Below are 27,507 nucleotides of genomic sequence, written 5' to 3'. Positions count from 1 at the left end.
CCCGTCCCTGTGTTCCCGTGATGCTTTCCTGCCACCATCCCCACTCCGCCAGCAGCTGGCCGGGAGGGCTGAGCTTCCCAAAAATAAACACAGCAGCGATAAGGGGTGAGAGCAGTGCGAGCCGGTCCTCCCTCCCCCAAACAGGACAGCGGGACCGGGGGCTCCTCCCTCTGCACTCCCGCATCCCGCTCTCCCCCCAGCGCTCCCCAAAGCTGGAGGGAAAAAAAAAACGTTGTTTCAGATGCTTTTCTCAGCTAAAATAGTGATAAGCGAAGCAAGCTTTGCCTCCCTCCCTCCTCCTCCCTCCCCCCCCCCCCCCCCCCCGCCTCCTCCTGCAGCCCTGGCTCTGCTTTCACTGCCGTCACTCCCGATAAAGCCCCGCTGCCTCCAGACTCAACATCGCCCATCCCGAGGCCGTCCGTCTCCCGCGGGCACCCGGCGCTGCTGTTTGCTGGCGTTTATTTTCCTCGTATTAAAAAAAAAAATTGGTGGGGAGAGGGACGGGGAGGAACGGCGGGGCTCAGCGTCGCTCAGTCGCTGGGAGGCTGACACTCACGGCAGTCCCGCATGTCCTCGGAGTAGCTCTCGATCTGGATGGTGGTGGTGTGGAAACGGAAGGCGCGCTGCAGCCGGGAGCTGGCCTCCTCCAACACCTCCTGCGAGTCGGCACCCGCATCTGCAAAGAGCCCGGAGGGGTGTTGGGGGCCGGGGAAACCCCCCGCTTCCCAGCCCCCTCCCCCGGCCCAGCAGCACTCACTGATGGCGATGTGCACAGAGAGCAGCGGCTGCGAGGCTGTCAGCGCCCAGATGTGCAGGCTGTGCACCGCCTCCACGCCGCCCACCGCCAGCAGCGTGTCCCGCACCGCGTTGAAGTCCATCCCCCTGGGGGTGCCTGGAGGGACGCGGGGTGGGATGGAGACAAGGCATCCACGGGAGGGGGGGCACATATCATCAGCCCCCGGGGGGCTCCCTACCCTCCATGAGGACGAGGAGGACGTCGCGGAGGATGGTCAGCGTTGTCCCCAGCACCAGCACGGAGAAGAGGAAGGTGCAGATGGGGTCCACGTACTTGTATTCGGGCTGGGGGGGGGTGGGAGCAGGTGAAACCCCCCCAAGTGCAGCCAAATCCGCACTGGCACTCAGCCCCATCTGACCTCACGGCTGGACAAGCCCACGTCCCCCATGTCTCCCTCCCCTCCAGACCTTAAAGAAGATGATGTAGGATGCAATGAGGACGCCGACGCTCTGCAGTAGATCCCCCACCACGTGGATGAAGGCTGCACGGACGCTGGGATTGGGCTGTTCATGGGTGTGGGGCTGCTCATGAGCCCCTCCATGGCTGTGCCCGTGCCCCGTTTGGTGCAGAGCTGCCCCCATCCTGCAGGCAGGGCAGTGGTGACATCCCCCAGCCACCGACCTCCTGCCCAGGGGGTGACAGCACATCATACATACACGATGTTGACGGCCACAGCACAGGCAGAGGTGATGAGCATGACGCTGCCCTCGATGTCGTAGTCACCCAAGAGCAGGCGTTGGGCCGCCAGGTACACTAGGACACCCGTCACTACCCAGATGGACAGCACGGAGAGCAGGGCCCCCAGGATCTCTGCAGACAGCCCTCAGATGTCACTGTGCCCTGGGGACGGCACGCAGTGGGGCTGCAGCAGGATCCTGAGGTTACCTGCACGGTGCCAACCAAAGTTCATGGTTTTGGTGGCGGGACGTGAGGACACCCAGAGGGCAAAGAGGCTGATCATGATGCTGGCAAAGTCCGTCAGGAGGTGGGCAGCGTCCGTCAGGATGGCCAGGCTGTGGGCCAGATACCCGCCTGCAGTATGGATGGGAGATCCCCATCCAGAGCCAAACACAGACTGGGTCACCTCACTGCAAAGCACGGAACCCTGCCCCATTGCATAGATCAGAACAAGAGGTGCCATGCAGGGCAATACGTTCACCCAGCACTCGCTCACCCACAGCTTCCCCCACCATGAAGATGAGGCAGATGCCAGCAGCCACGTAGAGCTTCCTGCGCGCCCGCTGCTGCTGGCGGGGGTCACTGCCAGCCCCCCCCGCATGGCAGTGCCGGCGGTGCCGTGCTCTCAGCTCCAGGGTGGGCGCCTGGCCCTGCGCCGAGCCCGCCGCGTGCTTCTGTGCCATGCCCAGGTAGGACCTGCGGGGACGGGTGACATCGGGACACCCGGCTGGGGGAAGGGGGTGGGGGGAGGGAGGAGGGGACCTGCAGCCCGCTCTTTGCATTCAGCTCTGCTCCTATGCATCCCCTTCCCCAGGTCCTCTCCCTGAACGGACGGCTTTGGCCACGGGGACCCCATCCAGGAGCCCTGTGAGGGTACACGCAGCCCCTCCGCGCACCCCCTTACCTGCCCGTGCCCTCGCCCAGAAGCTGCTGCTTCTCCCCTCCGCCCGCTGCCATCCCTCGGAAGCCGGCGCTGGTGACCCCGGTGCGGGTCCTGCGCTGGTGGCAGCTGCGGTCGCGGCCGTGTGGAGCGGCGGGACCCGTGTGCAAAGCCAGGCCGGGGGAGGAGGGCCAGGCCGGCTGCAAAGCGCCTGCTGAGCCTCGCCCCAGGCTGGCCGTGCCGCAGCCCGCAGCCGGGGGGCTCTCGGTGTAACGGGGGGCTGCTCCCCACGTGCATCCCAGGGGCACATCATATGCTGCATGCAGGATGTAGCTGCACCCCTCAAGGACAGGGCTGCATTGACCCCCCCCCCCCCCCCCCCGTGCACTCCCTTCCCACCATGGGAACCTCGCTTTCCCCCAGTTTAAATCCAGCTGGGCAGGTGGATCTCGCCTGAGATCTGTGGTTGGACACCCCCATAGCAGTGACTGCCCCCCACTGCCTCCAGGGACAGCACTCATTGCTGTGGGGCTGACTGCAGTCACGGCACAGCACTGAGCACTGCTTTCAGCACTGCCTCAGTTTACTCTCGACCCCAAGCTGGGCTTGTGTTGGCACTGGAGAACCTGACTGTGCTGTGATTTTGGACCCGTGTGAGTTCAGCTCCATGCTGGCCCCTTTTGGGGCTGGCAGAGTCTGGAGTGCTGTCACCCAACATCCCTGAGGCTGGGTAAGCACTGGGATAAATCTTTCCAGGTGCTGACCTGTCACATCCTGGGAGTGTGGCCAGCATGGGGTACCAGTGCCACCAGAGGTGTTAATTAGGCTGAGAATCAGGCACTGGTCCCAAACCAGGGAAACTTCCCACATCCCCAAACCCATCACAGGGACGAGTGAGAAAATGAGAGGTGAGGGGGGGAAAAAAAAAAAGCCAGAGCACCGGTTTTCTGTACAAAATACACAACTCCATTACAATTATATACAAAACAAGGAACATATAAAATGTGCGGAATAGTCCTCTTGGCACCCGTATAGAAAAGTGTCCTGTACTGGAGCTGGATGGCTGGCCCCGTCAGTGTGTCCCCAGGTTCTGTCCTGGACATCCTGCGTCCTACTGGGGGGCTGCAGAGGGAGAGGGCAGTGAGTGGGACTTCATCAACCCTCCATCATCCCCTCTGTCTGTGGGGGTTCCACCGTGATGCTGGCGATGCTGGCACAGAGAGGCCCTACCTGCCGCTACCCTTTCGGGTTCTGTGTCTCCTGTATCTTCTTCCACCTCCTCATAGAACTCATCCTCCTCATCTGCAAACGGGCACCAGATGTCAGTGAGGGCAGCTGCTGAAGGACCCTCGTTTCCAGGTCCCAGAGGGGTTTTTGGGGTGGGATTACCTGACTCAAAGTCCAAGGCATGGACGGCATCGGTGAGGTGCTCAAGATTGACTGTGAAGGCATCCATGTTCTCATAGCCTTGCTCAATCTTCTCCAGCCTGCCGCCCTTGGAGGCCTCCACAATCCTGGGGGAGGGAGCACAGCAGTGGTCCCACAGCCCCGAGCGTAGAGCAGAGCCATATGGTCCACACCTGGCAGAGGATGGGGATCCCCCAACTTCCCCCAGTTTGGGCACTTACGTTTTAATGAGCTGCTTGGCATTCTGTGGGATTAAGAGGAAAGGTGAGGGTGGCAGAGCAGCAGCAGCCAGCATGTCCCTGTGCCACCAGGACGTGGCACAAGGGGTTCCCTATAGGAAGCGAGGGCTTTAGGGCTTGAGGATCTCACCATGAGGAAGGCGGCCCCGTCGGTCTCCTCCATGGCCTGGACGGCCGTCTCTACCAGCCGGCTGGACTTCTCTAGCTGCTCCTTATACTTGTGGATGAGGCCTTGCACAAAGCCTGTCTTGTCCTCCTGCTCACGGGTGATGCGTCCCAGCAGCTCCATCTTCTTCTCCTCCAGCAGCGCTGCAAATGCATCAAAACGTGCACAGAGCTCCTGCTTGGCTGCCTCGCTGTTCTCCTGTGGGGACAAAGCCGTGTCCTTCCAGCTCCTATGTCCTCTGCTCAGGGGCTGGCTCCCCCAGCACTGGGTTTCGGGGTCTATATTTCCCTGTCCCTCACCTCAGTGCTGCGGCAGGAATCCTCCAGCTGGGAAATGATGGTCTGGATGCGGTCGTTCCCTGCCACTAGCATGGAAATGCAGTTGTTCAGCTCGCTCTGGTCAGGGACAGATGGACAGAAGCAGCTTTAACTCCTGCAGGGCAGGGATGGGTGCTGCCAGGATATCACCGTCCATCCCCCATCCCACAGGCTGAGAGGGGGGGCATCACACTAAATATAGGGCTGTCTCCTGGTCAAAGTCAGCCCACTGCCTATTAATACCCCATGAGGCATCCCAATGCTATTTGCAGCCACCCTAGCTCAGCACATCGCCCAGTTCTGGCCATGCCCCACCGTGGCCCCATGTCCTCCCCATGGCACCTTCTGGCCCTGGAAGATGCTCTGCAGAGGGGCCACTTCGCAGTCCTTGTGAGCACCGAAGACCTTGCACATGGAGCAGGTGGGGACCTCGCAGGTGACACAGTAGATGTTGATCCTCTCATCCTCGTGCTCCTTGCACATAGGGTGCTCCCCCTTCTTGAGTGGCCTGCTGGAAAGAGCAGCCCGGCCACGATGACATCCCCAGCATGATGACATCCCCGCCATATTGATGTCCCCATCGCGGTGATGTTCCCACCATGGTGACATCCCCACAGCAGTGACTTCCCCACCAATGCAGAACTACTGCCCATAACCAGATCCTGGCCCCCGTCCCCCTGCAAGCCCAGTAAGCCCAGTTTGCAGCAGTGTGTCATCAGCTATGGCAGCAGTTGGGGCCACGCTCCAGGGATGCTGCACAAGCTCCTAATTTTAGCTGAGTGCTGCTGGCATTTATTATTATCATCCAACGCATGACCCAGGCAGGGGCTCCAGGGAGCTCAGGGGGGTGACAGCAATTGAGTCACCACTGGGGGGTTCGCCAGCTCCCCCTCGGGGGCTGCAGCCACCTGCCACGTGCCTTCCATCCCTGTTTCCATGGCGCTGGAACAATATTTACAGTGGGGCAGGAGAATGGGGAGACGAACCCACATGTCTGGGTTGTTTAAAAAACATCACCCCCCTGTCTTTCCCCCTCCTGCTGCGCCTCTGCCACTGAGCAATGCCATCAAACCCCTCAGGCTGTCCCCTTGTCCCTTATCACTCCTTGCTGTCACAGGCAGAGCCTGGATTTGTCCCTCACACCCCTTATCTTCAACCTAAAGCCAAAGCTGCAGGGTGCCAGGCTGGGGGCAGGATTCGTTCTTCTGCCACCCCCTGCAGGGTCCCCCTGTCCCGAGGGAGCAACTGCAGACCAAGAATGGCACAGGCTGGAAGATGAAGATTTGGGTTGAGGGTAAAGATTGGAGTTGAGAATGGAGATCTCAGTTGTGAGGTGGAGATTTGGGTTAGGGACAGGTGGGGGGGGAGCACCAAGCCAGCCCCCCAGCTTCTCGCCCAAAACAAAATGACGTGGCAGTCCCCGTGTCCCCGTGGGACCAACCTGGAGAACTCCTGCTTGTAGATGTCGATGATGTTCTCCACCAGCAGGTTCCTCTGCAGCCCATAGACACCGTGGCGGTCCAGCAGGACCTCGTGGCGGCACGTAGGGCAGCGGAACCGGCCCCCCGAAATGATGCTGCTGCCTCGGCTCTGCCAGTACGGATTGGCAGCCTGGAGGGGGACAGGGGCATCAGAGTGTCCCCAGGTGCCTGCACAGAGCATCCCGGAGCAGGGCAACGTCCAGGGGGGCCCTCATCTCACCTGGAAGATGTCATTGGCACACTTGCGGCAGAGGTTGTGCTGGCAGGGCAGGATCACCACAGGCTTGCTGAACATCTCCAGGCAGATGGGGCACAGCAGCTGCTTCTCCAGGCTCTCCATGGGGCTGCCATCGCGCAGGATGCTAGGCTGGAAATCCATCGGTACGGCACTACTGCTCCTCCTCAGAGCAACCCCAGTTCTGCTGCCGGAGCCCCTCACGCAGCTTTTATCCATCGCCCAGCAGTCACGTGGAGCTGGCTCGGCTGTCTGAAGGCATCACCTGTCACATGGTGGTGACAATCGAGGCGCACGGCCGCAGTAAACAAGCTGGGGACATGCTGTCCGTATGGTCCTGCTGGGGGACGCCGGGAGACCCGGGGGGGGGTCGGTGCTGCGTGGAGTCGGGATGAGGAAACGCCAGGCTGAGGGTTTGCATGGAGCATTGCCTTTTGAACCCCCCAGAATGCGACCATTGTGGGGTGCAAAGCACCTGCAGGGCGGCCGATGGCTTTTTACAGAACCGCAGCGCCTGGGGGATGCAGCACGTGCAGTTGGTGCATGCAGCCTCTCCTCCTCACGCTTCTCTCCACCCCAAAAATCCATGTAGCAGCCTGCAAGGAGGTCAGCAAGGTCAGCACGCTGTACAGCCCGCCTGCCTGGCCGTGCCCCGCACTTGTTTGCAAAACCTGACCCAGAAACATCAGCAGGAAAACAGGAGCATGGCCCCTCCAGACTGCCCCAGGGAGACTGCTGGGAGCAGCCCCGATCACATTGCCCAGCTGTCAGCTAGCACACCAGTAAACAGGGTGTTCTTCCAAATCACAGCACCAGTGCACAGGGAGACCTGTAAATATTGGCAGCTGCAGGGGAGAGAGGATAATTATAACACCTCTGCTCTGAGTCACGGGATGGGTGGGGTGAGGTGGTTGCTCTGTTCCCCACAGAGCCTACGGGCAGGAGGTGCTGCAAGTGTCCAAAGGGACAGGTGGTGAGATGCTGGGTTATGTGGGTTGTGGGTGCACAGTTATGGGCACACAGAGGCACAGATGCATAGGTATATGGGAACAGGGATGCACAGGTGTCTGTCTAGAGGGGTGTAGGAGTGCACAGGTGCATGGGTGCACAGATACATGAGTGCATGATGGATGCATGAACATGCGGGTACAGGGGTACATGAGTATGAGGTTACATGTGCAACTTGGGTGCATGGGCACACAGGTTGCAAAGGTACACAGATGCATGGGCACATGGGGTATGTGACTACATGGACATATGGGCACACAGCTGTATGATTACACTTGTGCACAGGGACACAGGCTCATGGCTGCATGTTGCAGGGACTCTGATTTAACGGACCACCTCCCCAACAAAAACAGGCTGAGGGAGCTGAGCGTGTTCAGCCTGGAGAAAAGAAGGCTGTGAGGTGACCTCACTGCAGCCTTTCAGTACCTAAAGGGAGCCTACAAACAGGAGGGGAATCAACTCTTGGAAAGAGGAGACAACAGCAGGACAAAGGGAAATGGTTTGAAGTTGAGGGAGAGAAAATTGAGGTTGGATGTGAGGTGGAAGTTCTTTGCTATGAGAGTGGTGAGGTGCTGGAACAGCTGCCCAGAGAGGCTGTGATGCCACATCCATCCCTGGAGGTGTTCAAGGCCAGGTTGGATGGGGCCCTGGGCAGCCTGGGCTCATATTAAATGTGGAAGCTGGTGGCCCTGCCTGTGGCAGGGAGTTGTAGATTCATCATCCTTGAGGTCCTTTCCAACCCTGTCCATTCTGTGTTTCTGTGACTTTGCCACAGATGCACCCCCCAGGGAGGGACAGCCTGTTGCTGTTCCAGACGCTCCTTCCAGGAAGGCTCTCACATGCCAACCAAGTGACCTCGCCGAGGCTGGCCAAGCACATCTTGCAAAATTGTCCCCGTTTTGGCACTGGGAGCTCTTCCAGGGAGCTTTGTACACTGAGAGCACACGGGGGAGAATGACGGGGGGGTGACCACCGGATGCACACCTGTCCCAGTGCTGGCCCCTCCCGCTGAACTCATCAATGCTGGACTCCCATGAAGGGGATTCCCAAGAGAGGATGTGCTGTATGTAACATTCCAATCGGTTTTCCAGCCCTCCTCAGCCCCCGGTTGGCTCTGAGCACCGCAGGCACGGCTGCCAAACCAAGCTGGGGCGCTGAGCTCAGCGTTGCACACACAGCAACCGTCTGCTCCCTGCTGCCATTGAGGACAGCGGAGCAACCCCAAGCTGCCACCGAACGGGCAGGTGAATAAATGGATAAAGAAACAGATGGGTAAATAGAGGGATAGGTAAACAAACGGCTAAGTGAATAAATAGGTGAGAGAGGGTAATTAAACACAGAGGTAAATGAATAGAAAGGCTGTCGTTGCAAAGCTGCGGTGCAGACACACAGCCGAAGTGCAGCAGAGAAGTGCTGGGTGTTGTCCCACCCCAAGCAACGAAGAAACAGATAAATACAGAAACAGACAAATACGGACATGCACACGTGGGGAAACGAGGAGAGTCCTTGCGAAGCTATAAGGGCCAACGCACACAGCGCTGTTAAAGAGCGAACAGAAGCAAACAAACAAACAGAAACAAACAAACAAACAGAAACAAACAAACAAACAGAAACAAACAAACGCACACAACAACAAACGCGGCGCAAACAGCCGCAGCGCCCGCCGCCGCCGACCACGACCGCTACGCGCATGCGCGTGCGCACGCTCATCTCTCCCACTTCCCCCCGCCCCCCCCACCTCGCAGCCAATCAGAAGGCTGCGTGGCGGAAGGGGGCGTGGCGCCGGGGTCGGTCCCTATGATGGCGGCCGGGCGGCGGCGGCGGCGCGTTGGTGCTGAGGTAACGCGGGGCCGTGGCGGGCGCTGCGCGGTTCTGCCGCGCGTCACAGAGCGGCCGGGCGCTGAGGGGGCGGGCGGGAACAGAGCGCCGCTGTGTGAGCGCCGCGACGGGTCCAGGTGCCGCCTCAGGGGCTGAGCGAGGCCTCGAGGTTCGCCGGAGCTTGGAGTGCGCGCGGTGCCGTCGCACTGACGATGCCTGTCTTTCTCTTTCTCTCTCTCTCTCTCTTTTTCTCTCTCTCTTTTTTTTTTTTTTCTCTGAACAAATAGTTCCTACCGCGCTGGAATCATTTACGAGCTCCCCGCTAATAACTCTGATGCGATCCTCTGTGTGTGACGGAGCCGGGCGCTGTGCGGGGCTGCCCTTCCTCCTCACCCCCAGCCTCGTGCGTTGTTTTCCTCACAGAGCATCGCCCCGGCTTTTATCCTATCGAGTAACTTGGAAGTCTGTTGGGTGCTGCTGCCGCTGCTGCCAGTTTTTCTTTTTGATTCTTTTTTATTATTATTATTTTTGTGACTGTAGGAGTTTAGTTGGGAAGTCATAGTGGTGTTAATAGATCGGTGAAACTTTCTCTTCTCTGAAGGAAAAGCAAAAAAAAATCATTGCGAAATTAGAACGCAAATCTTTACCTATGCGGTCATCTTAAAAGTCAGCTCTGTTTCATTCTGTTGCTCCTCAACCGCAGGTTTCAGCTAGAACCTCTCTGATAGCCCGGGTGTGGATGGAGAGCATGAAACAGTCCTGTTATTCGCATAGAAATTCCCAAAAGACACTGAGAGAAAGGAGCAGCAGGATATGGGATAGCCCTGCCTCAGCGCAGTGCAATTCTAGGTTTGAATTGTTGCCTTCTTGAACGCTGAGCTGTGTTTGAAATCGTGCAGTCCCACCCAAATGAGGTATTAGGCAGCCTTTAGCGTGGCTGCAAGCTTACAGAGTGACTTCTGAAGTATTCCGGCACAGCATTGCATTCAGTGCGATGCTCAGGGACAGCCCTGCTCACCACAGGGTGTTGATGCAGCTGGCATTGCCACGCCAGGCCATATGGGGGAAAACACAGCTCAGTTCTCGTTCATAAGTTATAGTTCTGTGGGTTTTTCCCCCTTCCCCAGAACCTTTGATCTTGAAGATGGTGAGTAGCCAGCCTAAGTACGATCTAATACGGGAGGTTGGTCGTGGCAGTTATGGTGTGGTGTACGAAGCAGTCGTCAGGAAGACCTCTGCACGGGTGGCAGTGAAAAAGATTCGGTGCCATGCTCCAGAGAACGTGGAACTAGCTCTGCGTGAGTTCTGGGCACTTAGCAGTATCAAGAGCCAGCATCCCAACGTCATTCACCTGGAGGAGTGCATCTTGCAGAAAGATGGCATGGTGCAGAAGATGTCACATGGCTCCAGTTCCTCCCTTTATTTACAGGTACATGAAGCTGAGGTAATGGGGTGGAAGTGCTTATGTGGATGTGCAGCTGGGAGGGAAGGAGGTGGGTAGCTAAGATGGTTTTCTTGAGGTATGCTTAGGAAGGAAAGGGTGTCGTTTGCTTTATTTTATGTCTTTAAAAGAGCTTATCTATTGAACAATCACCTGGTCTTTTTAATTTGAAGCCATGCCATTCTAAAGGCTCCAGGACTTGCTTTGCTAAGTTGGGGAAACACCGCAGATAAGGCATGAGGGGAGGTGCAGGCTCTTGGTAGAGTCATGCTGCAGGTTAGTGAGCAGTACTGATGTCTTGAGGCAGAGATCTGAAGCATTTCATAATGTCAGATGCCTTTGGAAGGGGAAGGGGCTGTCTTGATATAGCAAGCCAACGTTTAATGCTCCCAGAAGTAATAATCAATTAAGGAAGCTCAGTGAGCTGGTTTAATTTCTTTTTTGGGTAGATAACTTCAAAGAGAAGTAAATGTGTGGTATGTAGAGGAATAGAAGAGTAAATACTGCTATCCCTTATGTGGGGCTGTTGAAAATTGAGTTGCCTAGAAGTAGAAAGGCAAATATTTCTGAGATATACGTAGCTCTGGAAGGACCTGAAAGCTCATGTGAGCTTGCTAGGAGTCTGCCCCAGCTATTAATCATCCCCTGGCAGACATTTGTCTCTCTGATGTTAAAAAGTCAGTGGCCTGCTAAACATTTGCTGTGTTATCCCTGATCAGCTTCTATCATTTCAGTTTTTATTGTTGTCATTCTTGCATGGCTGACATTGAACCTTTTGTGAGTGAGCACTCATTTGCCAACACTTCACAGCTGTTCTGATCCTGTTGTGCTGGGTGCTCTGTGAGCCTGAGAAAGGCTTCTTGCCTTTGTCAACTTGCTGTAGCTCAGTCATCGTTACTGGCACGTTGCCCCAAAGGGATTAGGGTGAAATAATACTGGTCAGCTCACATGGGGAAAAAGTAGTACCTTATCTTGTTGGTGGAGCTGTAAGATACTGCGTGAGACTTGCAGGCAGCTGTACAGGGAGAAGTCTGGAGGGGGAAAAAGAGGGGTGTGAGGGAGGCTGCAGGGTGGGACCATGAGTGAAGAAGAGCTTCCAGGTCGCTGCAGCGCCAGGTTTTTCAAGCAGTGCAGCATGCAGACCTTGCCCGTGTTTGTGGCACAAGTGCTGCGAGTTGTTTTCCTGCTTCAGAGAGCAGAGAAGAGCAAAGGGCAGAGCTGAGCACAGAGATCACTTGATGATAGCATGCGCTGAAAGAGAGAAACCCACGTCTCCCTTGGCTTGCCCTCTCTTCTGCCCACTCCAGGTGATATTACTTCACTGAGCTGAACTGGTGCGGTGTGAGGAGGCCTGGGAAGGGCTGTTGGTGTCTCCTGCAGTGCTTCAGGGCAGGTGCTGTAACTGCTGCCAGCTGAGCTGGGCTCTTGTAGAGAGCTCTGAGCTGGTGTGGCTTCCTTGTGCTGCAGTCCCAGATCTGGAGGTGAATTCTGTCATCCTGGTGCTCTGAACTGAGACCTGAGCACAGCTCCAGTGAGGCTGAGTGGAGGGAAGAGCTGCGTGCTGGGGTCGCTCCCTCCTGTGCTGCGGTTCCCATTTTGCTGTTATTGGCTGTAAACCTGAGTCTGCAGTTTAAGTTCTAACACAGAATTGCTCTTAAGTTGGTTTGAGTACTAACTGTGCTCGCAATTAAATGTAGTTATAATTTGTTACTAATTTTGCTCTCGGATGGGGGAAAAAAACCCACTTCTTACAATTTTAATATGTCTCTCTATGTATTAATAGCTGTATTAACTTTTGAAGGCCTGTAGAGGCTGCATCTGCTTTAGTAAGCACTGGTTTACTGCTAACAGAAATAATAGCAAGTCTTATGTTCTGGAGTATGCGAAGAGCCACCTCAGAGGAGCTGGAAAGACAGATTTGTAGCTGTGTGAACAGAGAGAGAGAGCATAATTGCTGGTGTATGTTGCACATTGTACAAAGAGGCCATTGGAACTAGCTGCTGGAGTTATTCTCTGCTTATGTGCTAGAAAATAGCTAGTGTGTTGTGGTGAGAAAGGTGTTGCTTGCAGCAGCTGTTGAGCTGTGCCTGTGGATTAGCATTCTTCTGAGCTAAGAGATCCTGTGCTAACGCTTGTTAGAATGCATTCACGTCTGAGGGATGGAGGGCAGGCTCCAAAAGCATGTGGTGAGGCTGCCTCATGAGCAGAGGACAGGCAGCCTCGTGGTGCTGTGCAGGGGTTCCTGGTTGAGGCTGTGTTTGTACTTGGAGTTAGCGAAATGGGTGGGACACTGTCCAGCTGAAACAGATGGGAGTGCAATGACTACATGATAGCCTTCAAAAAGCTGTTATCTGGGGCTGGCTCTGGCTTCTGGGTAGGAGCGTGAGGTCGATATGCTTCACACACACACCAAAATAACGAGGCTGGCAAATACATTGTGATTTTTTTTTTTCTTTCTTTAAATCAGAAGTTTGACATGAACTTTTATTTTTACCAGTTGCAATTCCTTACTCTCTGGGTTGTTGAGAGGAAGATCCAAAATTTATGCTTTTTTTTTTCCCCCCCATCATATCTTGATATTTTTGTGGTCATCAGGTAGTTGTGACACTTCTTTTCCTTATTGCAGCTTGTAGAGACCTCATTAAAAGGAGAAATAGTCTTTGATCCCAGAAGCGCTTATTACCTTTGGTTTGTAATGGATTTCTGTGATGGAGGAGATATGAATGAGTATCTGTTGTCTCGAAAACCTAACCGCAAGACCAACACCAGTTTCATGCTTCAGCTCAGCAGTGCGCTGGCTTTCCTGCACAAAAATCAGATTATTCATCGTGATCTCAAACCTGACAATATTCTGATATCGCAGAGCAGGATGGATGCCAGTGACTTGGAGCCCACGCTGAAAGTAGCTGACTTTGGGCTGAGTAAGGTATGTTCAGCTTCAGGACAGAATCCCGAGGAACCAGTCAACGTAAATAAGTGTTTCCTATCGACTGCGTGTGGGACTGACTTCTATATGGCCCCCGAAGTCTGGGAAGGACACTACACTGCCAAAGCAGACATTTTTGCACTGGGGATCATAATCTGGGCAATGCTAGAAAGAATCACATTCGTAGACACAGAGACAAAGAAGGAACTCCTGGGTAGTTACGTCAAGCAGGGCTCAGCAATCGTGCCTGTTGGAGAGGCACTGCTAGAAAACCCTAAGATGGAGCTGCTCATCCCTGTAAAGAAAAAATCCATGAATGCACAGATGAAACAGTTGATTAAGGAAATGCTGGCTGCCAACCCGCAGGACCGTCCTGATGCTTTTGAACTAGAGCTGCGATTAGTCAACATAGCTTTTAAAGACAGCAGCTGGGACACGTGAGCTGCGGAGCTGTCGTCTCTTGGAAGAGCTGCTCCTTGCCCAGCAGATGGTGCAACTTAATGGCAGTAAAGAAACGAGCCCGATCTCAGACCTGCAGGGTGTAGTTTCTATTGATGGAATTTTGTTTGAGTTCCATACGTTATAAGAATGTTGGCAGTTGTGTTAGAGATGCTTTGTGTTTGTTTCCAGGATGTTATGTGTTAAGTCTTAAGATGTGACAATGTTCGTTTGTGTGCGTTGGCAGTGGGACATCCTAAGAGCTGAGACTTGATTTCCAGCCAGATCTCAGAGTATTTAATACATTCCAGTTTCCTATATCAGTATTAGGATCTCTCCTGGAAGAAGAGATTTGCATGCTGGTAGTGCAAATCTTCAGGTTTGTAAAGTTAATTGTGTATATATTTATGCATATGAGTGACAGAGAGCGTATGCCTGCAAGTGTGTTGCATTCCATGAGGAAATGACACTTTTCCTAAATTATTTGCTGTGGGTCTGAATGTTTGGGTTCTGCTAGAAAACTGGGTGAATAAGATGGATGAGAATCATTCCTTCTTTGGTCCGGGATAACTTTATTATTTATTTTTATCTATTGTTGAAGGTAGGGTCTAAGACTTGACTTTGTGAGCAAAAAATACGATGCAAGTGTGTCAGCAGCTCTCAGAGTGCTGAGGTGGCTGAGCTTTGCACTCACAGCTCAAGGAGCTCAGCACTGAGGGATTCCAATGCCAAGTGTGTGCAGCTGGGTGCTAGCATGTTGGTGAGGTCATTAATCATTCAATTTTGCTTTCTCCTACTAATCAAATACTTTATTAATCCACTAATCTACAGTTCCACAACGTGCTCACTGCTCTCCTACCTGTAGTCCAGCAGCAAACAGAGTACTTAGAATAGGAGAGTACTGTGAGCTTCCATCACGAGAATGTGAACGCCTGGTGAGGGAATCCAGCAGCATTGAAGCTCTGGATTTAAGAGCACTCAGTTATGGTTCCAGCACAGCTGGATTGGATGTCACTGGGCACAGACTTTTCCTTTTTGATGCTGACTGTCACCTGGGAGCGATGGGGAGGAAGAGGTGACTGTCACCTCTTGGACATGGAACACATGCATTCTCTTGTGTGAATAAGCAGTGCAGGCAGAATAACTGCTTGTTCCTCCAGAAGCAAAGGATTCTAACTCTATCAGAAGTCAGTGGCTGTACAGGCTGCAGCAGCAGTTTTGAGCTGTAGCTCTGACCTGGTGCAGCACTGGTGGGGCAGCAGACCTGGGGTCATTAGCCTTTAATCCTTGTCACTTTGCATCACTTTGTGTAAGGCAGCTCACCTGAACAGGGATGCTCAGATGAGCATTGCTGCCTTGAAACAAAGCAATGTTTAACGTTCAGAAGATGTCATGGAGGAACTCTCAGGTGATCCATCAGCTGAGTGCAGCAGAGCACCTCTGGGAGCATCAGTTGGTGGGGAAGGAGGTGAGTGACAACGGGGTTGTGCTGCTGACCCTGCAGGGAGCTCAGGCTATAAGGCAGGGCGTGGAACCTGTCTGTGGGTAGTGGATGACAGGCAGAGATGCACCTCTCGTGCTCTGGAAGTGGAGATCTGCTCATTCTCGTGTTTTAATTGGGCTCATTGCAAGTGAGGGCTCAGCTTGTTATCAACAGGAGGAGAGCAATCCTCTTGCTGTCTGCACCAGCACTTTTACGGTACTTCCATCCCAGCACCAGTCATCCAGTGAGGATTTTGTGAAGTTTTAAGAGGATGTATCATCTTCCATGTTAAACCTGAGAGGTTTTGGAAACACATTAGCTCCTTCCTCTCACCTGCCCACCCAAAAGACAGAATCAACTATGTTAATCTTACAGCATTAAACTACAGAACAACAGCACTTACCTTTAAGTCCTCTGCAAGTCCTCTGGTTCTCCTCAAGCACTTCAAAGGTTGAACACAGGGTGCTGCCGAGCTGCACCACAGAGTTGGGTGCTGATGAATGGCACAGAAAAAATGTTTTTTGACTCCCACAGCACTTGTTTGCACTGATTGCCACTTTAAAGGGTGGGGGAACCTGAAATCCCTCTCATGGTGCTTAGCTGGTGGGTGACACTGGGCATGTCCTCGGTTCATGAGGAGTGGTAGTTCTTGAGGTGTGTGTTCTGTTTGGTGGTGAGGTCTTTGTTTTAAAGCCTTATGATAAATCAAACTTGTAGCAGCTACAGAATTGTTCACCAGCACGACACAAAGTCAAGATACTCTTCAGCACTCGTCAAAGGTTTTTCAAAATCTTCCTTTAAAAATTGTAAAATATATTTTATGCAGGATTTATAATTGAGAGATTGTGTAACTTATTAAGTTCATGCTTTTTTTTTTTTAATAAAAACCTGAATTTCAATGAAGCTTTTGAACTCTACTGAGAAGTGCTTTCCTTTCCCTTCAGTTGGCACAGCCGTCTCGCTCTCAGCCAAGCTTCAGGATGGTTTATTTGCTTTGCTAGAATAGCAGTAAGCTGTAGCAGTTCATCACGGTCCCACACTGTAAGTGATTTTAGCTCGTAAAAGGTGCTGGGTTGGCTGGCAGAGGCAGTGCAGAGCTTTCACTGGTATGTAATGCAGTGCTCTGACAGAGCAGGGCCGTGCTGGGTTTGAAAGTAGCTGGCTTTTGGAGCTGTGGCCTCGTGGATCCCTCTGCTCCTGCTGAGCCTCTTAAGAATCAAAGCACTGCTCCTCTGGGCGTGCTGCTTGGTTTTCAAAGAGGGATTAAAGGCACAGCAGTATTCTTACATCCTGCATGGGCTGGGAGCTGTTGCTACAAGCGGAGCAAGTACCATCCTGGACTGTATGGAAATCTCTGGCAGGCTCTGTCTGCTGTTACTGGTCTTACTGGATTTTTGGGGCTGTGAACCAGATGCTGCTGCTTTCCAGGGCTCTGATGTTCCTCCCTCTGCAGCCAGCCTTGCAGGGAGTCTCTGAGTGCTGGAATGGGAAGATTTCACAGAGAAGCCTCTGGTTGTTGCTGGTGGGTGAGCCCTGCTGCCCCCTCCTCTAACAAATTGGGATCCCCCATGCAGAGGGCTGAGCACAGCCTGTTAAGCATCCTCCTGCACGTTTCCCTCCAGTGTCTGAATGCTGACACTGCTGATCTAGCTGGCTTCTTTGGAGTTGCTGGACTGCTGCTGTGCTCCTGAGGCTGAACCAGATGTAAATGGTGCCCTGAAGGCTGGGGAGGTGATGATGACCTGCTGGTTTCACATGCCCTGGGAAACCTTAGAAATTAAGGTGAGGAAACACTATTACTTATACATGGCACAAGAGTCTAAAGTCACTTGCATGTTTTAATTAAGAGTGCTCCAAAGCAAAGGATTGTTGTGCAGTCTGGGAATGGGAATAGCCCAAACTGGGAACACTATAAATCACCTTGTGGTTTTATTTGTTGTCCCACCAGCAAGCACAGACCCGGCTGTTCGTTGGTGTCAGTGCCCTTGCATAGTTTGTTGCTTCCTGCACATCCTGGTGCTGCAGATAAGCAGATCCCCACCTGGCTGACAGCTGTGTGCTTAGATCTGTATGTCAGTGCAGTCACTGCAGAAGAGAAAGGGGTTGAAACTGTGACTCTTTTCAGTCAGAGGATAATTAAGCACCTGAATTAAAGGAGAAAGTTGCCTTTCTGTTTTAAGAGCAGTGATTTTGAATGCAGATGAAAGCTGAATTCTTCCATAAAATGAAGAAAACAAAACCTACACACATGGAAAAATGATGTGCAGAAATGGCCTGTGACAGGTAGGATGTGTAAGGCTGCATCCCAGCTCCAATAACTTGAGCTCTGCTTTATCTTCCTGGTTCTGCAGAGCACAGAGCCAGCACGTTGTCTGTCCTGTTTCCTCAGGCAAGGTTTGGCTGGGAGATCCCTGCTCTGCAGTGCTGAGGTTGTGAATTCCTCTTGTTCATATTTCTTGCTTTGTGCTCTTTTAAACAGAGCTTTCTTCAGAGCCACCCAATCACAGCTGCTGCTCGAGCTGCGTTGTGATGGCAGGTGTTGCTCTGTGCTTGTGTTTAGGTCCTGCCCCTTGGAAGGATGCCTGCATTTCAAAATTACTGCTTTTTTTTCTCCCTCTCTTGTGCAATGTCTCGCTGAGCAGACGTGCTCAGGTGCACTTTGCACTGTGGATAGCACAAACATGACTTTTACTCTCTGCCTTGCTGTACCCACATCCTGTGAATCCTTTATGGTGTTGCTGTGCTTCCAGTCCTTACTGGGGCCTGTGCTGTAAATCCAAGCAGCAGTGTCCCGAGAAGAGGTCGTTGAAGGGTTGCAGTGTAGTTAGCAGGGCAGCTTGGGCAGCGCTGTGTTTCGTTTCCTTTTTGGTCAGGGTCTGAGGAGCAGTCTATGCAAAGTGCTGGCTATTCTTACACACTGTTAGGGAAGAGGGACTCATATCAAATGTCACAAACTGTCCGGAGTGCCTGCCTTACATATGGGGAGGGGCAGGAGGTGGAAGTACTGGAACAAACTGCTGCTTCTCTCTGATCACTGGGTCTCAAAGTATTTGAGGCAGTCTGAGATGCTTTGCCTCTATAAGCAGAGCAGGGGAAGAGTGGAGAAGCTGAGTGACCCAAAAGACCAGCCAGCAACCCGCTGCATCACTGCAAGAGGAGCCATGGCCCGGGTGATTCTCTCCTTTAAGTCACTCTGTTCCCAGATGAGTTTCCAGGTTCATCTGGGTGCCTGAAGCACAAAGCAGTTGCAGAAGGGTTGTGGTTGGTGAGGAGCAGATGGTGCTGCCCAGGGGTGTGCAGTGCCTGACCTGCAGGCTGAGCTGGCAGGTGGCAAACAGGAGCTGCAGGTGGTGAGTTGGACCTGCATCTGCTGTGAGACTGGGCGAGGAAGAGGAGGAGGAAGGCTGCCTCCCTGCAGTGCCTCCCACACACAGCTTGCACCTCTGGAGCATTTTAGCCAGGTAAAGTATGCTGGGGTGGGATGCTGGAGATATGGCTGACTTGCTTTGCATTTTTTAAAGTGGGCAGAGGGAGGACCAGCGTTAGAATTGCACTGTGGTGCACTGAGGCCTCTGTAGCCTCTGGGATTTGAAATGAAACCATGCAACATAACAGTGTTTGTGGGTCCCTTGTGGGATGGGGCAGGTTCATCACAACACACCCTGGGGAGGCCCTCCATCACAGCACCACCTCCCACCTCTCCCAATAGCTTTTTTACTTCCCAGACACAGGCTCCAGAATTCATCCAGGCCGACTGTTCCAAAGGTTCATCCGTAGGGCACCAAGGTCTGTGTGAATCTCAGTCTTTCTTCTGTGCCCAACTGCTCTCTGGTTTCTGCTTGCAAAAGCTTGTGGATGGCTGCCTTAGATTAGGTGTTGGTTTCAGATTTATTGATGCCCATTTGAGCCCTTGATATTTTTGAGCTAGTGTAGCAGATCTTCCACTCCTGCTCGCTCCCCAGTAAAAGTCCACGCATCTCGGGCCCCTGGCATGCAGCTGTACTGCCCTGAGCTGCCAGCTCACTTCAGCTGCTCTCCTGTCCCTGGCATTTATGTGGCCTCAGACCAGGAAGGGCTTTTGTGGGTTGTGAAAATAAGCCGACAAGTAGCAACAGATGGTAACATTGTCAGTTTTACAGTCATGTCTGCACCTGGTCACCCCATGTTGGTGATTTTCAAAGGAGAAATGCATCTGGAAAGGTGACTGAGGGGCACGTTCCGTCCTGACCACTCTCCCACTGGCAGACTGAACTCCTGAGAAGTGAAAATCATTCAGCTCCACTTATTTACCACTTAATGCCACAGATTGGGCTGTTACCCCTTCTGCTTTTCCTAATATCCTGGTGCACGTTGGGCTGTTGAGGCCTTTTCTGGGGATCAGACCCTGCCCCCAGGAGTCTCTAGCCCACAGCTTTGCTTGGGGCATGCAGGGGCGATAGGTCAATGTCCTATGACTACACAAACAGCTTCTTCCCCCTTGCAGGAGTGGGCTGTGAGCTCTGCTAGCCATGCCAAATTCCCCCTCTGGAAGTCCTCCCTGCGGCATCAATTGGCCACAGCCTCAGCCTCCTCCTGGGGCTGCTCCTGCTGCTCCTCTGGGGTGGATCAGAGCCGTGCAGGAAGGCATGTGATCTCCTTGACGAGGTGGGGCATGCAATTATCTGTTGCCAGGAGAGAGGAGGTCATGCTGGGAGCGAAGCTGTTTAATCAGAGCTGGATGTGATCTGAAAAATCACTTTGGAGGAGAGCAGTGCTCCCGGCTGTTTGACCTTTGAGGACTTCCTCAAATTCTTCTCTGCCACCACGAGGGCTGGAAGCACCCCACGAACAGATCCAAACCTGAAGCCCCCATGTAACCACAGTCAGCGTTGGGGCTGTAAGAAAAACAGCCTTAATTAAATAACAGGAGTTTGAGCATCTGTATGGCTCTGGTGCATTTGTTAGAGGCTGATGGATGGAGTAAACAGCTTAAGCTGAAGTGACAAAGCTTCACTGCCTCACCCAAGGAAGCAGGAGCTGCCCAGCATCCCAGTGCCAGGACAGGCCCCTCAAACCATCCCCTTTTGTATCCCCAAAGGAGTTGGGGTCGGGATTTTAACAGTTCAGCAGTCGGTATGAGCTACAAGTGCCCCCCCCCCCCCCCCAGTGCAGCCTGTCTGTCTGTGTGTCTGTCTGTCCATCCCTTTCCCAGGGCAGGGGAAGTTGCAGGCGCCTGCTGGAAGTGCCTCACAGGAATCGTCCACATCCGCCACGCAAAGGTGAACTGAAGGCTGCTCTTCTCATGGCTGTCCTTACCGGAACGGCAGGCTGGGTTCCAGCTCACAAAATAAAACGTGTTTTGAGAAACAGTCATTGCTGTTGCCTGGCATTAACAATAGGGTCCGCTCCTCCCCCAGGTGGCAATCTGTGCTCTGTGTGGGAGGGCAGCAGATCCCAGCCTTGCCATGGGTTTCTCAGCCTCTTCCCCCTGTCCTTTTCCTCATCTTCCTCTGGAACGTTGTTTTCCTTGCTTTGGCTGCATCCTGCGTGGGGAATGAGTGCTGCACGGTGGGGTCCTCCTCCTCGGATTGGTCCTGCCTCACTTTCAGTGGGGTTTGGCCTGTGCCAGCAGAGCTTGGACAGGACCTGGTGCGTGGGATGTTGCTATGGCCTCAGCTCCAGCACTGGTGTACAGCCCTGGCTGCAGTGCCTGAACACAGAGGCATGCTGGATGCTGTGGAGCTTCCATGGGGATGGGCAGGGCTCTTTTCCCTTCTCCTCTTTTCCCTTTCAGACACAGAACCTACAAGTGTCACATCTTTGTTCCCACTAGAGCCTGCTGGTTCCCTGCAGGTAGCGGTCATGTGGCTGCAGCCTGGGCTGTACCCCACTCCCATTCAGCACGGGAGGGATGCGGGGAGCTGAGGCCTCTCTGGGGCTCTGCAGTGCCAACTCCAGGGAGCTGAGGTCTGCCCACGTTTTGGGATGCTGGGAGTGGAGGTGGGCTGGGGCCGGAAAGGACACTCAGCCCTCCGGGAAGGGAAGAGGGCAGAGGTAAAAATAACCCCTGGGCTGGCTCTGGTCCCTGCGGCTTCCTGCAATTTACAGCCCTTCCCGGGGAAGGGGAGGCAGGAACCTGCCTGGATCCGAGCTCACTTTGACCCTTTCACCGCTGACAGAAGGTACTGGAAGGACCTCGCTTTGCCCCGTTCCTGTGGGCTTAGGCAGGACCCTGAGGAAGGGGATTGCAGTGCCGGGTAATCATTGCCCTGTTCCTGATGCACCTGGTGTGTGTGGGGTCAGACACAGCGGGCTCCTCTGGGGGGAGGCAGACAATGCTGCTATGGCCTCAGGGGTCAGAGGGATGGAGGGGAGCCTGTCCCACAGCCAGGATCCTGGCTGCAATCCCGTAAGAAGAGCTGGGAGATGGAGCCCGTGGCTGAGGGGAAGCCTGGGGTGTAAAGGTTGCAGGGACTGAGGGCTCAGTGCTGGCAGGGTGCTGGCACAGAGCAGGATGTGCTGATGGGGCTGGGCTGGCAGGGGTTAATGGGGTGGCTCTTCCTCCCTCTCTATATGAGGCTCCTGCGGCTCTGGGCTCAGTTTGCTGCTGGCTGCTGGAGGAAACAGGAGCAGAGGAGACCAACCAGCACCCTGCACAGGCCCAGGTGAGCACGAGCAGCCCCAGCACGGGCACACAGCTGGGACATATGGGACCTGGGGCTGGGCTGGGGGCACGGAGACACTGCAGCCCAGGGGGGGGTGACAGAATCATGTACTGGGGGCAGCATCCATGGAAGCACTGCAGAGCTCTTGAAACCCATGGAGATGTGGGAGTTTGCCCCTCAGGAGCACAGGATCTGAAAAAATCTCAGTGCCTCAGTTTACCATCTGTAAAATGGGGGTGGATGCACTGCTGAAGCCCTTGGGCTGCGTGTGGAGGCAGAAGGTTCCTGGGCTGCCTGCTCTCTGGATAGCTGTGGTCTCTCTGTCCCCATCATCACCCCAGAGGTGGCTTTTCAGGGCCATTTGGGCCTCTTTTGCTCAGGGGCACCATCTGCTTTGGGCATTTACAGCCACCTCTGCTATTCAATTTATGGCCCCATTGCTGTGCGCCTGCTTGGTCCCAACATTGTCCCCCACTGTCCCTGCATGGGTGCTTGGTTAAAGCTGAGCAAGGGCTGTTTTTTGCTCCTTGACACTCCCAAATAAGTGGTGATAGGAGAGGAATCGATTATCCCAGAGCCTGCCTTAGGGACCCCTTGTTGCAGAGGGACAGGACAGGAGAGGATGAGCCCCCAGCAGAGTTGTGGTGCCGACCAAACAGCCTCTGCTTAAAATAAACCTTCCCGGAGCTCCTTTGTTTTCTTTTCCTGAAAGGGAAACAGAGCCGGGAGCCCGGCCCAGCCCAGCACCGTGGGGAGCCACGATGCCCCGAACAGCACGGAAACCCCAGCAGCCAAAAGGGCCCCCACTGCTGGCACAAGGGGAGGGAGGGCTGGGGAAGCACACTGGCTTCCCCATACTGTCTTTGTTCTGCTGTCCCCGGGCTCGTAAAGATAAAGCAATGGCTCCAGTAAGTTTCCTGTACGAAGCTGCTCTTGGGATCTTGATGAAGCCGGCGGATGCCTGGTGCTTCTCTCTTCCTGCCCGTGATTGTTCCTGCCCCGGTTTGCAGGGCGCCTCCTCTGCAGGCAGGGACCAGTCCTGTCCCCCTGCACGGCTCTGTGTCGCTCCCGGTCCTTTTGCTGGTGGTGCCACATCCCTTGGTGCCAACCTCACCCTCGGTTCCAAACTCATCTCTGGTTCCAACCCCATCCCCATCGCTAACCCCACCGCTCCTTTCTCCTCCCAGGACAGCGGCTGAGCGCAGAAGCTGAGCGCGGCTTTGGGGTCCCCATCCCGCACGGGGTTGGCTGGCAGGCGATGGTCCCACTCGGCAGCACCCCCCGAGCCGTCTGCGCTTCTGGCCGCGGCGTCTCCCCTCTGCGTTTGCTGAACCGGGGTCCCGAGTATCTGCGGGAGCAGCTGGGGGGAGGCGGCGGTGGCCGCACACCCAGCGCCGTGGAGCGGCTGGAAGCAGACAAAGTGAAATACGTCAAATCGCAGCAGGTCATCAACAGCCGACAGGAGCCGGCACTGCGAGGCTGCTCGCCCTGCTGCTCGCCCCGCGGCCGGCGACTTCTCGCCCTGCAGCAGCGCCACGAGTTCTGCCACGGCTCGGATCTGAGCTGTGAAGGCAGCCGCAAGGTGCTGCCCTGTCCTTCGTCCCCTGTGCCGCGGAGGGGAGGTGGCAGCAGGCGTCTGCTGAGACCCGACTCGCTCGTCATTTACCGGCAGAAGCGGGACTGCCCAGCGATCAACAAGGAGAACACCAAGGGCTACGGGCTGGTGCGACGCCTCTTCCAGGGGCCGCTCAGGGACAAACCCCCCAGCTCTCCCCCGGCCCAAGGGTCGGATAAAGCCTCCGAGAGCCCCATGCTGTGGGCATCCATGGAACAAGCAGAAGATGTGCAGACGCCGGGTGCCGGCAGCAGCAGCAGCATCGTCCCGGTGCCTGGCAGCCCCGTGCCGCAGCCCCCCCAAGCCTCCAGCCTGGCCCAGCCCCCCGCCTCCCCTGGCCCCAGCAAACCGGCACTCGGGCTGCGCCTGTCCCTGCCGCTTTCGGAGAAGGAGCGGTTCTTCAATTACTGTGGGCTGGACCGGGCCATGGTGGAAGGGCTGGGGAAGGAACGGTTTGTGCCAGCGGGATGGGATGCTGCCTCAGCACGGCTCCACAGCTCCTGTGAGTGGGAGCCCAGCCAGGCGTCAGGATGCAGCGGTGAGGACGTGGGGCCAGGTGAGGAGGAGCCGGACGCAAGGCTCTGCTCCGCCATTTCGGTGGTGGAGCGCAATGCCCGTGTCATCAAATGGCTCTATGGCTGCCAGCGAGCTTGGGCAGCCGCCAAGGAATCCACAGTCTGAAAGGAAGCACCCCAGCCAGCCGTGTGTGGGTCTAGGTGGATGATAACGGCCCCCTGCTCTTGCTGGATGTGGTTTGGGGAGTGGCAGCACCTTGACACTATGGTGCTGCTTGCAGGCCAGCAGGGACATCAAGTCTACCCTGAGCAGAGACAAGGTCTGCCCACAGAAGGGACAACTGCTTCACCCCTTGGATATGCTGCCCACCAATAGCTGCTTTTTGAGGTGTGGGTGGGGTGCCCAGGGACTTTCTTTGGGTGAGTCCGGCCTCAGCCGTGGTGGCTGGAAGGCTGCTGTTCCTTGCTGGTCCCTACCTCTTGGTCTTCCCTATTTCTGGTTGTGGTTTAGAATGGCAGCTTTCTCCCCATCAGCCTCAGTGGGAAAGGGGCTGCTAGGATGAGAGCAGGACTCTAATAAACAAACCTGTGGTTTTCTTCTAGCGTGGCTGCATCTGTGGTTTCTTCCAACAGTGCCTGAGCGGATGGGGGATGCTTTGAGGACTGAGGTGGCAAGCCCCCTCCCATCCCTCTGGAGGGTCTCAACCCGCTGGGGCAGCTCTGCAGTCTTGGGGATGGAACGGGGCTCCACACGTGGCAGGGCTGTTCTAGGAGACAAAGGCAAAGAAAGCACCACACACGCTCAGGGAGAAGGGCGCCGTGGGGTCTTTAGTGCCAAAACCTCCACATTGCCAGGGCCCATCACAGCATCACTGGCTGGCGCTGCCGCAGGGCCACGTTGGCATCGCCTCTTCTAGTTGCCCTTGGAAGCATTTTTATTTCGGATTTCAGCCAGTTTGCTGGCCAGGAAGCCCCATCTGAAGGCCCCTTCCTCTGGCTCTCGCAGGTCGCTGGGGCCCTCATCACCTGGTGGCTCTGTGGGACTCTCACTCAGCTCTGCAGGGGCCACCTCCTTGTCCGGTGTCGATGCTTGCTGCCATTTGGTAGCGAAGAGATCCCAAAAGCCGGCTGCTTTCTGGGCGGGAGGCAGCTCAGCTGGCACGGCAGCAAGGGGGCTAAAGGGAGAGCAGGGGAGGGGATGTGAACACAGGTACTCCTGAACCAGCTTCAGTGCTGGGGCATATCTGGGATCATAGGTGATGGGGGAACAGATGGGGATGCAGAGCCCAGGGCAAAATCTAGGCTACGGGAGCCCCCCTCCCTCCTTAAGACATAACTTACTGGTCGGCGCAGGGCTCTGGGTTGAGCAGCTGGTGCTCATCCTCGCGGGTGAAGAGAGATGAGAGCGTCCTCCAGCCCCCCTGGACCTGGAGAGGAAGCACAGTGCGACTCAATGGGGCTCACTGGGAGTTATTGGGACTCCCGATCCCAGCAGCACCCACAGCCGCAATCCTCACCTTCCGTGCCAGCTGGGACACAGGGCCGGATCCCTCCTCCATCAGCGCGGGAGGCTCCGCTGCCTCCATCAGCTCAGAAGGGTCTCCCTGCAACGAACCCAACCGAGTGAGAGCAGGAGGAGGGCAGGGGGCTGCAATCAGCCGTAACCCCCCACCCCCCATTACCTCCTCCTGCAGCGCACCGTCAGCCCGTGCCCCCCCCAGGGTCTGCAGCACCCTGGCTTTGTAGAGCCCCCAGATGCCCTGGGTCATGGCGCGGGACAGAGGCGATGCGCAGCGGCAGGCGGGGAGGTGGGGCGGCTCTCGTCGGCCATCCGATGCCCTCATGAAAGTTTCAGGGACTTCGCTCCATGCACAAAGGGGAACCTGAGCCCGGGTCGTGCTGGGGGAAAAGCAGCGGGCGGGGGAGGGCTTGGTTCACCCCAAACCCCCTCCTTGTGCCCAGTGCGCACATCGGGGCGGCCCTGGGGAACGGCCGAACACAATCAGGCAGCTCTCTGTAGAACCATCGCCTGCGGTGGGTGCGTTTTAATGCCCGTTTCGTGTGCATGAAGGAACGGCAGGAGCCACGCAGCGCCCAGCTCCGCAAGCAGGGCGCAAAGAAGCAAACACAATTTCCGCTCTTCCAGCGCATGCGCAGTACGGCCGGGCGGACCTGCTATCGTAACGGCAGAGGAGCGACGCCGGACGAGCGTGTGTCCGCCCCAGCGCCGCGCTGCTGCCACCTGCTGGCCGAAACGCGACACTGCAGGCGCTGCTCCGCACCCCGCGCCGCTGCGTTAAGAGCCGCTATCCCATCACGTTCCCGAGCAGCAACTAAACTAATTAACAATTCCTTTTCCTCCCTTCTCACGTCTGCTGGCTTAAAACAACACAAGAACTCTCGCATCTCCAAAGTCAATTAATCACTGGGCTAGAACTTTTGACATCGTAATTAGACTTCATTAATGGATTGCCGGAGGCTGCAAGATGGAAATGTGGTAGACGAGCCTCCCTTTGCATCATCCTTCAGTTAATTACATGCTTATCTTGGAAACAAAAGATACTGCACACAATGAAAAACCTTATTTGTATGTCCAAAAATATGCATTGGTGGATGCACAGTGAATATTTGTTGGAATGGAAAATGTGAAGTTACCTTCCCTCCACACAACCCGCCCTTTTCACCACATTGCCAACAAGCCCTGAGATCCTTTAGATCTTCTGGTGAAGCAATTTGCAAAATGCTGTCTTCTGGGACTAGGAAAAATGCTTGGCTGATCCTCCTGACCTCCCCTTGGTGCTGTGCATCAGAGACCTCTGCTCCATCTGCACACAGATCTGCCTGCACCACCCCTCTGGGGAAGGGATTTTCTCATGCAGGTCACTGATATCATAACACAGAGCCATAAGTAATCAAATTTAAAACATGCTTTCAATTAAACTGAGGGCTTTCCATTTGGTAACATCTTTCAGCAGCAATTTGGAACACCAACACCATATAATTGCTGCTAATAAACATGCAGGTAGCAGATAATCTTAACCACTTGCTAAGATTGTTTCTCCCAGCGACATCAGGCACTGCAGCCTGTCTCAGCTGTGTGAATTTACTGTTTCCCTGCAGAAAGCACTGCTCTCCCTGCCTCCAAATCCTCCTTTGAGGCAATTCAGTCAACAGACAGCTTAAGGTGCTGCTAAATTGAGGTTGTGAAAATTATCTCTCACTTTATGTCCCACTTGGGAAGAAGCTCCACCAAGCCCCCACACAGCGCCCTGCGTAATGCCTTTAATGATGGACTCAGAGGCTCAGAGCTCTGGAGATAAATTTTAGGTGGCTTTATACTTCAGACAGTCACTTGGATTTATTTATTTTTTAATCACCGACCACAGCAGGAACTGTTTGTGAGTTTTATGGTTGTTGTGG

The 27,507-nt window shown here is 54.8% G+C and overlaps 5 protein-coding genes across 9 annotated transcripts; 2 read left to right on the top strand and 3 right to left on the bottom strand.

The window, feature by feature from the left end:
• Window positions 1-351: 351 nt before the first annotated feature.
• On the bottom strand, window positions 352-2,533 carry SLC30A2 (solute carrier family 30 member 2). Its single transcript, XM_048968870.1, has 8 exons — window positions 2,379-2,533; window positions 1,971-2,170; window positions 1,682-1,828; window positions 1,453-1,606; window positions 1,204-1,378; window positions 975-1,080; window positions 758-892; window positions 352-676 (listed from the first exon to the last, which is right to left on the bottom strand). The coding sequence occupies exons 1-8, from the start codon at window positions 2,429-2,431 to the stop codon at window positions 531-533; spliced, it is 1,116 nt and encodes a 371-aa protein (XP_048824827.1). The 5' UTR covers window positions 2,432-2,533; the 3' UTR covers window positions 352-530.
• A 764-nt stretch (window positions 2,534-3,297) lies between these two features.
• TRIM63 (tripartite motif containing 63) lies at window positions 3,298-6,809 on the bottom strand. 2 transcript variants are annotated; one of them, XM_048968743.1, is made up of 9 exons: window positions 6,185-6,809; window positions 5,925-6,094; window positions 4,826-4,991; window positions 4,466-4,561; window positions 4,131-4,364; window positions 3,983-4,005; window positions 3,744-3,868; window positions 3,585-3,656; window positions 3,298-3,476 (listed from the first exon to the last, which is right to left on the bottom strand). In XM_048968743.1, the coding sequence occupies exons 1-9, from the start codon at window positions 6,416-6,418 to the stop codon at window positions 3,466-3,468; spliced, it is 1,131 nt and encodes a 376-aa protein (XP_048824700.1). In that variant the 5' UTR covers window positions 6,419-6,809; the 3' UTR covers window positions 3,298-3,465. The 2 variants fall into 2 exon arrangements, with proteins under 2 accessions (XP_048824700.1, XP_048824699.1); XM_048968742.1 differs by having other exon boundaries at window positions 4,826-4,994; window positions 6,185-6,796.
• Window positions 6,810-8,957: 2,148 nt separating this feature from the next.
• PDIK1L (PDLIM1 interacting kinase 1 like) lies at window positions 8,958-20,429 on the top strand. 2 transcript variants are annotated; one of them, XM_048968868.1, is made up of 3 exons: window positions 8,958-9,046; window positions 10,153-10,454; window positions 13,093-20,429. In XM_048968868.1, exons 2-3 carry the CDS (start codon window positions 10,170-10,172, stop codon window positions 13,831-13,833), a joined length of 1,026 nt encoding a protein of 341 aa, XP_048824825.1. In that variant the 5' UTR covers window positions 8,958-9,046; window positions 10,153-10,169; the 3' UTR covers window positions 13,834-20,429. The 2 variants fall into 2 exon arrangements, with proteins under 2 accessions (XP_048824825.1, XP_048824823.1); XM_048968866.1 differs by lacking the exon at window positions 8,958-9,046 and having other exon boundaries at window positions 9,055-10,454.
• Window positions 20,430-20,446: 17 nt separating this feature from the next.
• On the top strand, window positions 20,447-24,700 carry FAM110D (family with sequence similarity 110 member D). 3 transcript variants are annotated; one of them, XM_048968865.1, is made up of 3 exons: window positions 20,447-21,474; window positions 21,871-21,957; window positions 23,145-24,700. In XM_048968865.1, the coding sequence occupies exon 3, from the start codon at window positions 23,216-23,218 to the stop codon at window positions 24,251-24,253; it is 1,038 nt and encodes a 345-aa protein (XP_048824822.1). In that variant the 5' UTR covers window positions 20,447-21,474; window positions 21,871-21,957; window positions 23,145-23,215; the 3' UTR covers window positions 24,254-24,700. The 3 variants fall into 3 exon arrangements, with proteins under 3 accessions (XP_048824822.1, XP_048824821.1, XP_048824820.1); XM_048968864.1 differs by having other exon boundaries at window positions 20,447-21,579; XM_048968863.1 differs by having other exon boundaries at window positions 20,447-21,957.
• Window positions 24,701-24,921: 221 nt separating this feature from the next.
• C23H1orf232 (chromosome 23 C1orf232 homolog) lies at window positions 24,922-26,248 on the bottom strand. The gene is made up of 4 exons (XM_048968869.1): window positions 25,770-26,248; window positions 25,605-25,691; window positions 25,429-25,514; window positions 24,922-25,262 (listed from the first exon to the last, which is right to left on the bottom strand). The coding sequence occupies exons 1-4, from the start codon at window positions 25,929-25,931 to the stop codon at window positions 25,001-25,003; spliced, it is 597 nt and encodes a 198-aa protein (XP_048824826.1). The 5' UTR covers window positions 25,932-26,248; the 3' UTR covers window positions 24,922-25,000.
• Between the last annotated feature and the right edge of the window lie 1,259 nt (window positions 26,249-27,507).

Source organism: Lagopus muta, chromosome 23, assembly GCF_023343835.1.
Source record: "Lagopus muta isolate bLagMut1 chromosome 23, bLagMut1 primary, whole genome shotgun sequence".
NCBI classification, from domain to species: Eukaryota; Metazoa; Chordata; class Aves; order Galliformes; family Phasianidae; genus Lagopus; species Lagopus muta.
This window is presented reverse-complemented; position numbering and strand designations above follow the sequence as displayed.